General features: G+C 48.0%; 1 protein-coding gene across 2 annotated transcripts in view; it reads left to right on the top strand.

Moving 5' to 3' along the window:
* The first annotated feature begins 10,385 nt into the window (after positions 1-10,385).
* The window catches only part of GSK3B (glycogen synthase kinase 3 beta), a 150,643-nt gene continuing 148,846 nt past the window's right edge, over positions 10,386-12,182 (top strand). For both annotated transcript variants that reach the window (XM_014888881.2, XM_014888883.2), the window contains exon 1: positions 10,386-11,693. In XM_014888881.2, the coding sequence (XP_014744367.1) occupies positions 11,606-11,693 (88 nt within the window). In that variant the 5' untranslated portion in view covers positions 10,386-11,605. The remainder of the gene's footprint in view (positions 11,694-12,182) is intronic.

Below are 12,182 nucleotides of genomic sequence, written 5' to 3'. Positions count from 1 at the left end.
TTTTTCCATGCTTGGTGCCCTGTTTTGATACAGTCTTAGGACTTTAATTTTACTATCACTACCCAGACTGCCCAGACCTTGTGGCATTGGTTGTCATAGACTGGGAAATAAAACTGAAGTTCTTGTGTACTGTACTCAGTGTTGTCATATGCCACTCTTCTCCCACTTCTCATCTGACCCTGCCCTGTGCACTTTGTCAGCTTCCATCTCCCTGGACCTTCCTTACTCTGCTGAAAGCATGTATATGGAACCTCACAGTCATGAACGTCATTCCCAGATCCTTTCTTTTTTTAAATGGATAATTCTTCTGACTATTTTGTTAAGTTCAGGTTTCTCCACAACCACCTCATCCTCAGAGGTACATGCATTCAGTGCAATTAATTACATCAATAATTAATTACCTCAGGGAAAAATCAGCAAAATGCACAAGAACCAAGAGCATACATGACACCAGGAGCTACTGTAGTGGCTCACAGGATCATCACAGGAATGTGGAGGATGGAAGTGACCTCTGGAGATCATCTAGTTCAACCTCCTCTTATTCAAGGTGGGTCAGCTACACCTGGTTATCCAGGACGGGGTCCAGTCCGGTTTTATACATTTCCATAGATGGAATCATAGAATGGTTTGAGTTGGAAGGAACCTTAAAGATCAGCTTGTTCCAACCCCCCCTGCTGTGGCAGGGACACATCCACTAGACCAACATGCTCAATGCCCCATACAACCTAGCCTTGAACACTTCCTCCACAACTTCTCTGGGCAACCTCTTCCAGTGCCTCAACACCCTCACAGTAAAGAACTGGATACACAGTAAAGATGAGACTCCATGACTTCTCCAGGTCTTTGATGACTCACAGAGTAAAAAGATTTTTTCTGGTGTTCAGGTGGAGTTTCATGTTTTAAACAATGTCTATTGCTTCTTGTCCTGTTAGCAGGCACTATGTCCCTCTTCTTCATTCCCTCCCACCAGATATTTATGCACATAGATGAGATTCCCCCTATGCCTTTTGGCCTCTGGGATCAATATGATGAACATTCCGAGCTCTCTGTCTTCCCTCATGAGATGTGCTTCAGTCTGTTAATCATCTTTATGCCCTTTTCTGGAGTCCTTCCAGTAAGTCCCTGTCTTTCTTGTACTGAGGAGGCCAAAACTGAGCACAGGACTCCAGGTGTGGCCTCACCAGTGTTGAGTAGAGGGGAAAGATCACTTGTCTTCACCTACTAAAAATGCTTTTCCTAATGCAACTTAGGATGTTGCTGTTTGTCCTTGGTGTGAGGGAACTTCGCTGCCTCATGGCCTGCTTGACTCCAGAAGAGTCCCCAGCCTACATAGGTGCATGGAGTTAATCTTCCTTGCGTGCAGGACTTTGCATTTCCCTTTGTTGATCTTCATGTGATTCCTCTCTGATCAATCCCCCAGCCTGTCCAGGTTGCACTGGATGGCAGCAAATCATCTGGTGTTTCAGCTGCTCCCAGCTTTGTGTAATATGTAAATTTGCCAAAGATGTACTCTGTCACATCATCCAGCTCATTAATGATGATTGTCAAAAAGTATAAGACCTGGTAACAGAACATACCTCTAGTGACCAGCCTCTAGCTGGACTTCGTGCCACTGACCACAACACTCTGGGTCCATCCAGTCATTTTTTGATCCACCTCACTGCCCACTTAGGTAACTCATACTTTATCTATGGGGATGTTATGGGAGACAGTGTCAAAGGCTTACTAAAGTCAACGCAGACAACATCATTGCTCTCCTCTCATTCACCAAGACTGCTCATTGTGCTGTGGAAGGCTGTCAGGTTGGTTAGGTCTGATTTCCCCTTTGTAAACCCATGCTGACCTCATTTGATCACCTCCTGGTTCTTCATGTATATGGAAATGGGTCCCATGATTTCTTGCTCCATTTTTCTTTTAGGGATTGAGGTAAGGCTGACTAGACTCCAATTTCCCAGATGCTCCTTCTTGTCCTTGTTGAAGATAGGAGTGGCTTTTGGCTTTCTTCCAGGCCTCAGGAACCTCTCCTGATCAGTGTGATCTTTCAAAGAGTGGCCTTTCCAGTTTCCTCATTATTCAATTTCCTCAGCACTTTTGGCCCCCTTGCTCAGGGGCCTGGGATTGCTGAAGGACAGTGTCACCCATAAGGCTTCCTCCTGGGCTACTTATCCCTGCTTCCACCTTTTGTGCATTTCCTTTTTATGTCAGAGTGTAGTCATGACCTCTTTGCTCATCCACACACGCCTCCTGCCACCCTTGCTTGATTTTCTTCTTGTCAGGATGAAGCACTCTTGAGCTTTAAGGAGATGATTAAACAGCTTGACCCTTGGTTTCTAGTTCAAGATCTTGATCCTTATTGTGCCCAGAGCAAGATGTTTCAGAGTATTTTATAAATGTTCCCATACATCCACACTTAGAGAGCGATTTGAATTCAAACAGCATGTTTCCAAACAGCACTCTTTACCAAAAAAAGGGATCAGTGTTACCCAGATTGTTCTCCATCAGTGATATCCTGCATCAGTGACTTTCAGAGTCCAGTTAGAAATGTAACTGTCTTCCTTTCACCTCATGGGAGGCTTCTTACTCCAGAGGCCACTTACCAGGTCTTTCTAGAGTCCTTCCATGAGTATAGAGAAGAGAGGCTCCTCTAGAGGCAGTTTAAAAGCAACCACACTTGAGAATTAGAATAATCTCCTGGAGAAGTGTCTCACCTTCCAGTGACTACAGCAAACTTCTGCTTTAAGTGCCTGTAATATAAAATAACTGCTTTATTTAAAGACAATCCTTCTACTGCTTTTGAAAGTGCCGCCTTTCCTGTTAATTGCATTGTGCCCTTGTACCTGTGCTATGAGGCAAAGAGAATATCCTTTTGAACTCAGAATGGCATCATCAGCTTGATATGGCTTAAATCCAGTCCAATTAAAAATACATAAATGTGGCACTTCTCTTAAGTCAGATGTCCTGAAATGATTCCTTTATAAAAAGGCATTGTTAATTCTGCCAGGCCTTTTCTGCTTGCAAACTCTTTTCTTAGGGGTCATTTGTAGTGTCTTCTGCTCCAATCACACTAACCTGTTTAAGCTCACCCATTTCCTTTCTGTGTCCTTACATGCCTGCTCACTATTGCCTGTTGAGTCCAGCCTTGCTCATGCTGCTGGCTTGCAGCCTCTGCAGGGTCTGAGAGGAGAGTTCATCCAAGTCTTGCAGAACAGCATGTGAGCAATAGCGGCTGGGCTCGATCAGGAGATAAGCTTTGCTGACCATTAGCAAAACAATGGACTGTACACTCAGTGCTGCTAAATACACAAAATAAACAGGGAGAGGAAAAAAATAGGTTCCTCGTAACAATCACGGTCACAAAATGTTCAGGAGGAAAAGAGATTCTGGAAAAGATTGGTTTGGCTTGTTTTTTTTAAGGAATGCAATTGTTTCCATTGATTTCTAGGGCTTTTTGGTGCTTTCATGCTGCTGGTTTCTTGTTTCCAGCCAGTTAGACCTTGCTGCCTGATCCTGAATCCTGCCTTTTAGAAAGGCTTTTGAATTATGTCTAAGAGGCTGAAGCAAAACCAACATGGGTTGTTAGCCTGATCAAATTAGGAGGTGTGCAGAGTGTAAAAGATGTCAAGCAGTCTACAGGGAATTAGGGGAGCCATGTTTTATGGGAAACACCCAGGACTTGTGTTTCAAAGACATAGCAGAGTCTTCTTTCTTCTGATTCCCGTGCTTACTTTTAAGTTCTGTGTTTGCAGACCCTCTAGCACGTCCACATATTTGCTAACTTTTTGTATTTGATAGCTCAGTTTCAGTGCCATATTTTCCCAGATGTTTTTAGATATTTGAGAGAGAGCTCTCCATTTAAAAACAGCTGTCTCTCCATCTCAGGGCAAGGACAGCTGTCAACACCAGATGTACAATGCAAGATGCAGCAACAATTAGTAACCATTTGCCAGACAAAGATGAAGGAAGTAGTATGTGATGGTGATTAGTGAGCAGCCAGGGACACGGATCATTAAATCAATTAGAGTGCTTGGCAAAAACTCAATGAATTAAATGAAAATACGGTTACATTTTTTGCCAGTTTATAATTAGCTGTGCATTTTCTCCCATGTTCTGAAGAGAATCACCACTTTTAATTCAGGGCTGCAAACTAGAGACCCCAGTTCCTAGGCAAGACACAACAGTACAAGGTCACTGCTGTAGCTGATGTATGACCAAGGTTTGGTGGCTCTATTCAACCATTTTACTATGTGTTGTCTACTGCAGAGCAATTACTTCTATCTGAAGATGTACTATAACACAGTTTGCTCTAACCCACCAAGCACTATTGTTCTCTTTCTCCCTTGCAGAGCTGGCTGTCCTGGGGAGACCTGAACCCATGCATTTATTTTCAGCCAGGGTAAAAACAGCTGCAACAGCAAGAGCTGGATGAGCATTTCACTGCAGTTAAAGACAGTAATTTTGTTCTGCAGAGAGCCCTTCCGCAAGGACAGCATTCTAGGCAGGCTTCACCAGGCCTATTGCTGCTTTCTTTGTTTCTTGGGTGATGCAAACATCTATTCTCCTGTTGGCACCTTGCACCATGTGCAGTGCTTTCTTTCCAAAAACTATTTCAATAGGAACTAGCAAATCCCCTTCCTGCGTTTGTGAGCAGGCACAATAAAACTCATCACCCTGGCGCAATATCCCCCAGCTGTCTGAAGGAGGAAGCTGAGAAAAATCTCCCTTGTTGGTTGTTGTGCCTGGTTCCCTGTACAACTTCTAGGTCACTGTGCTGACTTGGTGTCTCGGTTTGAAAGACAGGTATTTTCTAAGGAAAGGCGAGAACCCCTTTCCTGAGATGCAGAGTGCAACCCCCTCCCTTTTAACTATTTTAGTTTCAAATCAGAGGCTTTCAGGCAGAAGATATGGGGATAGGAATAACAGTTCTTTACTAATATATCTAACAAGGCAAACAAAAGAAACAACAACGGCTATAAAAATTGACAACAAAACAGAACAGTATAGCTCAGTTCCAGTCCCTTTTGGCCAAGGCCCTCTCCCTGTGCTCAGTTCCCGGTGCTGTGGGCAGGGCAGGTCCCGCGCAGCTGAAGGGGCTGGGTGATGGCGGCAGTGGCCCAGGGGTGAGAGGGATGGAGGAGCCGCTCCCCCCTCACGGTGTCGGTCGTGGTGCTCGGCACAGTGTCCGGAGGTAGTAGGATGAGGTGGGAGAGCAGCAGTGCGATGTCCAACGGCAGGAAATGTGGGGTGGCAGGAGAGCTGCTAGCTCGGAGCACGGGCCATCCTCCTCTCCCTCCACGAGCCAAGCAAGAGCCAGAGAGAGCCCGCTCCAGACCCCTCTCCCCCCTTTCCTTTTCCGGTCTCCCCCCACCTCCACCCACCCCCCTGCGAGAGAACATTATACTTTTCTAAGGTAAATACAAATACTTAGCATAACAATGGGAGAAATTCCAGAGAAAGAAAAGGGAACAATTCAACCCCCAACACTTGGAAAGTGACTGGCTCTTCTCTGCTGCACATGCCTCTTCCATACATCTATCAAGATCCAGTTTAAGAGTAGTCCCAAGCCTGGGGCTGTAGTTAAGTCTGTCTATCCCTCTAAGATTTTCTCAAAAGAACTGAAGGTCTCAGGAATCAGGTTGGCTTTAATTCTCATTACTTTGAAAGTGTCCTCAACAGCCGGTTTGGAAGTTGATTAGGGGAGCAGGAAAACGTTCATGGGGCCTTCCACCAAAACTGTAGCACAGAGAGAGCAAAGGGATGTCAGTCTTGGGCTGCTTGACTGAATCTAATGTGAGAGAGATGATACTCGCAGAAGAGACCAACATTTTTTCTAAATTTAAACCCTTTAACATTCCTGAGGAAATGGGCATAGATCTTGCTTTCCTGAAAGTAAGAATCTGGAAGACTTGTCAAAAGCTCATTAGACATAGAGCTTCTCTGGCTCTGGGCACCATTGTTGTCCAGGATTATCTATGAAGACAGTGTGGTCAGACAAATTCTAGGGCAAAGACAACTGTCCAGCTGAACAAGATGTTCTTCTGGCATCATGGGAAAACTTGATGCTTTTGTCAAGAGCCAATGGATAAAACAAACCTTAAACTTGTGCAGAACATCAGCAGGGATAACTTAATTCCACAGAAGGATGCATCTGCTTGTGTACTGAGTCACTGATGTTTTCCACATATCGCAATATTGCCATGAACCTCTATTTGGTGTCTCTGCTCATTCACCTCCACTACAAATCTGCAGCTGCTGTTACATTGAACTGTTTGGACCACTCGGCTTTATTGGTTCTGGCAAACTTACCTGGCGCCTTGCAAGGACTAGGATCACCCACAGACACCCAGATCAGCAAAACATCAGCTGTCTTCTGAAGCAATTGTTGGTGATGACATATTTTGTGACAGGAAGTGATTGCAAAATAGTGGGTTCTCAGGATTAAAAACTTCTGTCCTGCTCAGAAACATGAATGCAACTGATAGGTTCTAAACATGGATTCCTTCAGGTTTTGTTCTGGGACAAAAATCAAAACCACTTTTTGGGATTTATTGTTTAATCATTAATGCCTGGCCAATCGGTAAATTTGTTACTGTTAGAATCTCTGATTTTCCACTGGGGAAAAAGAAAAAGCAAAGTTAAAGTTCAACCATAACTATTGAGTTTGCCCATGCCAATCAAACAAGAGATAAACCATTACAATGTCTCACTAAATTGTTCTCTGGATAATTGCCTTGGCAATATTAAGGAGTTAGATACAAGACGGGTAGATACATTAATATAATTTAGATTTTCTAGCATAGCAAGGTTCAAAACAGCCTTGAATGACTGCATCCTTATCAGACTAGCAAGAGGTAGGCCTCTCACCGTGCCTTCTGGTGGAATGACCCAGTAAGAGTGGCAAGGTAAGCAAACAAAAAATCTTCCTGCTGATCACTTGAAAAGGAAGCAATGGAGAAAGAAAAAAGCAGGAGTTCCTGTGCAGGAACATGTCCACTGGTTCCTGTTGGAGCAGGCCTATTCAGTATTTGATTAGAATAATTGAAGTTTATTGTTGATATATGAAATGCAAACAGACAAATGAAAACCCCAAACAAGCAAACAAAACCCCTCCCCTACTCTTCTCCTGAGCTCCTTAGAGCTTTGCTCTACCCAGTTGTACCAGTTTTCCAATTCACTGCCACCTTATGGCATTTCAGAGAGATAACACCTCAGTAATTTGGGCACTTCACGTATTCAGGCAACCTCCTTGGGCATTTGCACGTTATAGAGACACGGCAGATGTAAAATTGCTCCATGCCCCCAGATTCGGAACAATATTGATGCTTGAGATGCTGGATTATGATAGCTTGTGAAAACTGACCATTAAAACGTCAATTCTATTTATATTTGCAGATTCTAAAGGGAGGTCATTTCATCAGCCAAGGGACCAAAAATAAATATGGACTTTGCAATGTTGTCAAAAGAGAATCTTTCAGTCTAAAAAAACAACTTGCTCACTCATGACTCTCACAAATGGTTTTAATTATCAGTCCATTTTTGAAATTGAAGATGAAGCTTAATAGATGCCCTTATTGTGTGTTTAGGCTTTTTCTGAGAGTAGTCTTAGCTAAGGAAAGAGTCTATGAAAAGCCTAACAGAAATTGGAGGTGCTTTATGCTTTTCCATACCCTCAAATACATCAAATACATCACAGATTTCTTTTCAGACAGACTTGTGGTTTCCTGGTGGATGAGAAGATGCTACAACTTGAATGGACAGGTTTGGAAGACTTGGTTGCTTAATTATGACATGGAAATATGTGCAGGATTGCCAAATATGAAGTACTGCAGCTGGAATTTTTGTAATATGCATTCCCCCATGGATGGATAGGCTTGGTATTCAGAAAAGTGTTATTAGTAGCAACCACGTTGTGGTTTTGATATAGATTACTTTGATATTGAAGAGGAAACAGGGTGATTTTAGAGAATGGCTATACCAGATAAAGCAGGACAAGCACAAAGTTATTTTCATGAAGTAGCTTGTTCTCTGTAAGTAAACGATGCTGATTTCCCATTTTTATTGTCAGGTTGTAGACTCATTGCAAAGCTTTAAGGGACATTTCTCTAATGGGCACCATCAGAATAAATGATGCATCAGTCTGATTTTTATTTACTACTATCATGAGTAGCAGCAAATGCTGAAAAGCAAAGAGCTCACCCTCCCACACCTGCTGTTTTTCAGACCGCCAACTTTTTTAAGAAACAAAGCTTGGCTGTCTCTCCTAAGACAGTTCTCCTGTTTATGTAGTATTTTGAAAGAACTTTGTCAAAAAAAAAGAAAATGTGATTTGTGTTAGCATTTTGATGCCCACAGCTAGAAAAAATGACTGGAATGCCTGGTGATACGTTTCAGGTAGAAGAGAGCTGGCCACTGCCTGGTGGCATATCTGTTTTGTTGTTTTATGTAAGAATGCTCTTCAGAGAACTAACCCAAGCTATAACCCTGATTTTTTAAAACAGCTCTGCCAAACAGGAGAGAAAATGTAATTTTCACTGTTGGCAGCTCATTGAAGCTGTGTCTGCGCAACATTTGACACAGTGGTGTCTCAGAGTGGGGTTGGAACAATGAATATGGTAGGGTGGCTTGGGGTGGCTGCAGTACCATTCCTGTGCTAGGGTACATGACCTCCCCTGCCAGGTTCCCAGCTGTACAGAGCTGCACACGTAGATCCTGAAGGATCAAAGCTTAAACAGTCTCGTGGCCTTTGTAGTAGGTAAAATCATTTATGAGGCAGGAAAAAAAGGCTTCCAGCAAGCCAAGCACTCCGGGGCAAGCAAAATGCTGAACAGGACCATTTTGAGAGACTAGGTTTGTTTTTTGCTTTGGAAAACAGCTCTTGTAAAGGATAAATTTTAGCTGCCTTTGGCCAGGTCTTTGTTTGGTCACAAAGCAATGGTGTTCAGAACAGGGATGCAAAAAAAGAAAATCTAGCAATATTTTAATACCTTGAAAACAACAGCTAGCTGTTAGTCTCTGGCAAAATATGTTTCTGCTAGTACAAGTTATTTTGTTTGTGGTACAAACTATTCTGGCAAGAGCACTATATTTTTTTTTTTTTTAATGGCATAAGCAAGTGGTGCTCAGTTTTTGCTGATGTCTGCTGAGTAATTTCACTTAGGTCACAGCAGGCAGCAGCACTCCAGCGATGGCTGTGCCAGGGCTGGGAGCCGCTGCCCCCAGGGATGCTCCAGAGGCCTGAAGAGGGACAAGTTCTTCCTTAACAGTGCCTGGAACTCTGGCCAAGCTCAATCTACCTATGGTGGCACCGGGACGTAACAATGAGAGTGTTTAGTGCCTCAATACAAACTGTGTTTCCTGTGTGGAAGCCTTTCTGTCAACAGCTTCATTGAGAGGACTTTCCACGAGAGCCTTGATCATCTTTCCCCTGTTTGGCCCAGTTTGTGCAGAATGGGTTCATAATCGCTTCGTGAACCACACCCGCGACTGTTCCTGCCTCCTGTCTCCTCCCAGAAATCTGGAGAGGAACTGTTTACCAGAGTTTGTCGTGACTAGGCAAAGGGGAATGGCTTCAAAATGAGAGGGTAGGGTTAGATTAGATAGTTTACCACGAAGATGGTGAGACACTGGAACAGGTTACCCGGAGGAGTTGTGGATGGCCCATCCCTGGATATATTTGAGGCCACGTTGGATGGGCTTGAGCAACCTGGTTTAGTGGAAGGTGTTCCTGCCTGTGACAGGGGTTGAGAACTGAAAAGTATGTAAGATCCGTTCCAACGCAAACCATTCTATGATTCTATGACAGCACTGTGCGCGTCAGTGCCATTTCTTTCACGGCTCAATGAAGCAGAACCGCAACACTCCTATGGCTGACGGGTTTTAGGCACAAACCCCGCAATTTCGGGTTTCCTTTCGCGCTGCCCCAAGCACGGTCCCGGTGTGACGGGCCGCGGGGGCTCGCGCATGCGCGTTGCCTTTCCCTATGCACGCTGCCCTTCCCTTCCCCCCCCACCCCCTCCATAGAGGTGAGCGGCCGTGCCCCGTCGGGAGCGAGCGCGCCCGTGGCCCTGCGCCTCGCTACTGGTCCCCTGCAGACAGCCTCATCGCTTCCAGCCAATCGCAGCCCGCGGCCGCTCTCCGTCTCGGGCTGCGGCTTGAAGGCGTCCCAGGCCTCGGTGACGGAGGCAGCGCCCCCTGATTAGCTCTCCCTCCTCGGCTCTACTCGGGTTGGCCCAGCGATGGCCGGAAGAGAGCCCTCCTTCCCATTGGCCGCCCGCCCGCGCTGCTAGGGCGGCGGCGGCGTGCTCCGATTGGGTCTCCGTTTCACTTCGGGAAGAATCGGTCGCGCCTGTGGTGGTTCTGTGATTGGTTCCGGCCAGTTACAGACATTCTTGTAACGGCCTCAGGATTGGGCTCGAGAAGGCTCGGGCGTTTCCGTAACGGCCTCGGGCCGGGGACTCGCGGGCGCGCCGGGTTTTTCGGCCTGGTATTCACAGACGGCGCTTACGGCTGCTCCGCAGTGTGGGGCGGCGGCGGGTACGGGCGGCTGCGCGGCTTTGGCGCACGCACAGAGCGCAGCGGCGGGAGCCCGGCACGCAGCGGAGGGAACAGCGGGGACAAAGAGACTGATCGGCAGGAACGGGGAGGGGGGCCCGGCGGGAGACTTGAGCCGGGCGGACGAGTCCTACGTGCCTTGGGCGCCTGGGGAAGCGGCAGCAAAAGCAGCAACCACTGCCAGCGCTCTGAAGCTGGGCTGAGGAGGAGCAGGCAAGCCACCGCCGTTATGGCCCGTGCCGTCGCTGCCGGCCTCCGCCCGCAGTGCAGCGTGCTCTACCTGAGCCGCCGCCAGCTGCCCGTGCGGGCGCAATGAGCGGCCGCACCGCCGGAGCCATTGCCGCTTCACCGCCGCACTGAGCAGCAGCGTCAGCGAGCAGCAAGGCCGCCCGGCCGCCTCACCTCCCTCCGCGCTCCGCGGATCCCGCCGCCGCCACCGGATCCTATTGCGATTCGTCTGCGATTTGTCTGCGCGTCGCCTCCGCTCGGCGGTGCCCCGAGATCCCTCCGCCGTGGAAAAAAATAGTCCCGTTGCCTGCCGCCTCCCTCAGAGGCGAAGGGGAAAGACAGGAACGGGGAGCGGGGAAGGAAGAGAAGGAAGAAAAAGAAGAAAAGGAAAAAAAAAGAGATAAAGCAAATAAAAGGAGAGAAACGCGGCGGCGGCGGGATCGAAGGAGCCAGGCCGCGAGCCTCCGCCCCATGTGACTGGCGCCCGGGGTGGGGGCAGCGAGGCCCAGCGAACCCCCCTCGCTCGGGAGCGGCGCCGGGGGGAGACGGCTCTTGGACCCAGCGGTGCGGCCAGGAAGGATGGTGGTGTGAGGAGGAGCAGGAGGAGGCGGGAGAAGAATAAGCAGCCGCCGGGCGACAGAGACCTAGAGGGGAGGGGGCTTCCCCGGGGAGGGGAAGGGGGAGTCCCGGCGTTTCATGTGGCGCGTCCCACCCGTCTCCTGCAGCTGAGCGAGCGAGGGAGCGGCAGGCGGGCCCGCCGGGGCGAGGCGGAGGGCGAAGGCTGGAAGAGGAGAGAGGTGATCGCCGTTGGGGCAGAGCGGGGGAGACCATGTCCGGGCGGCCCAGGACCACCTCCTTCGCGGAGAGCTGCAAGCCAGTGCAGCAGCCCTCGGCCTTCGGCAGCATGAAAGTCAGCCGTGAGTATCCTGCCCCCCTGGGGTGGGGAGATGAGGGCCGGGGAGGCTCCCCCCTCCCTTCGCCCAAGCGGGGAGCAGCGAAGGAAACCCAGCCCCGGCCTCGGCAGCTCCTTTCTCTCCCCTTCCCCGCCCCCCCCCCTCCCCCCCATTAACCTTGAATAGGCGCACGCCGCCGCTCCATTCGGGGCCTGCTGGACGGAAAATCCCGGTGGGTTTGTCTTCGTCCTTAGCTCCTGGTCGCTGCCAGCGGCCTCTGGCTCATTAAAAAGCCATTTTCCCCTCTTTGTAAAACGAATTCGGAGCTCCGTAGCCTGTATTTCCTTTTCATTTTTCCCCTCCTCCCACCGAAAGGAGGAAACGAATTGCGGGGACACAGGTATGACCGTGACATTCACGTTCATTACGTGGTTTTTTGAGGGTTTTTTTAAGCGCTCCTGGCTGTGAAGGAGAGAGAGCATGGAAGGTTTTTCCATGCACCCGTAGATAGGG

The sequence above is a fragment of the Sturnus vulgaris genome, chromosome 2, assembly GCF_052056855.1.
Source record: "Sturnus vulgaris isolate bStuVul1 chromosome 2, bStuVul1.hap1, whole genome shotgun sequence".
Lineage (NCBI taxonomy): Eukaryota > Metazoa > Chordata > Aves > Passeriformes > Sturnidae > Sturnus > Sturnus vulgaris.
This window is presented reverse-complemented; position numbering and strand designations above follow the sequence as displayed.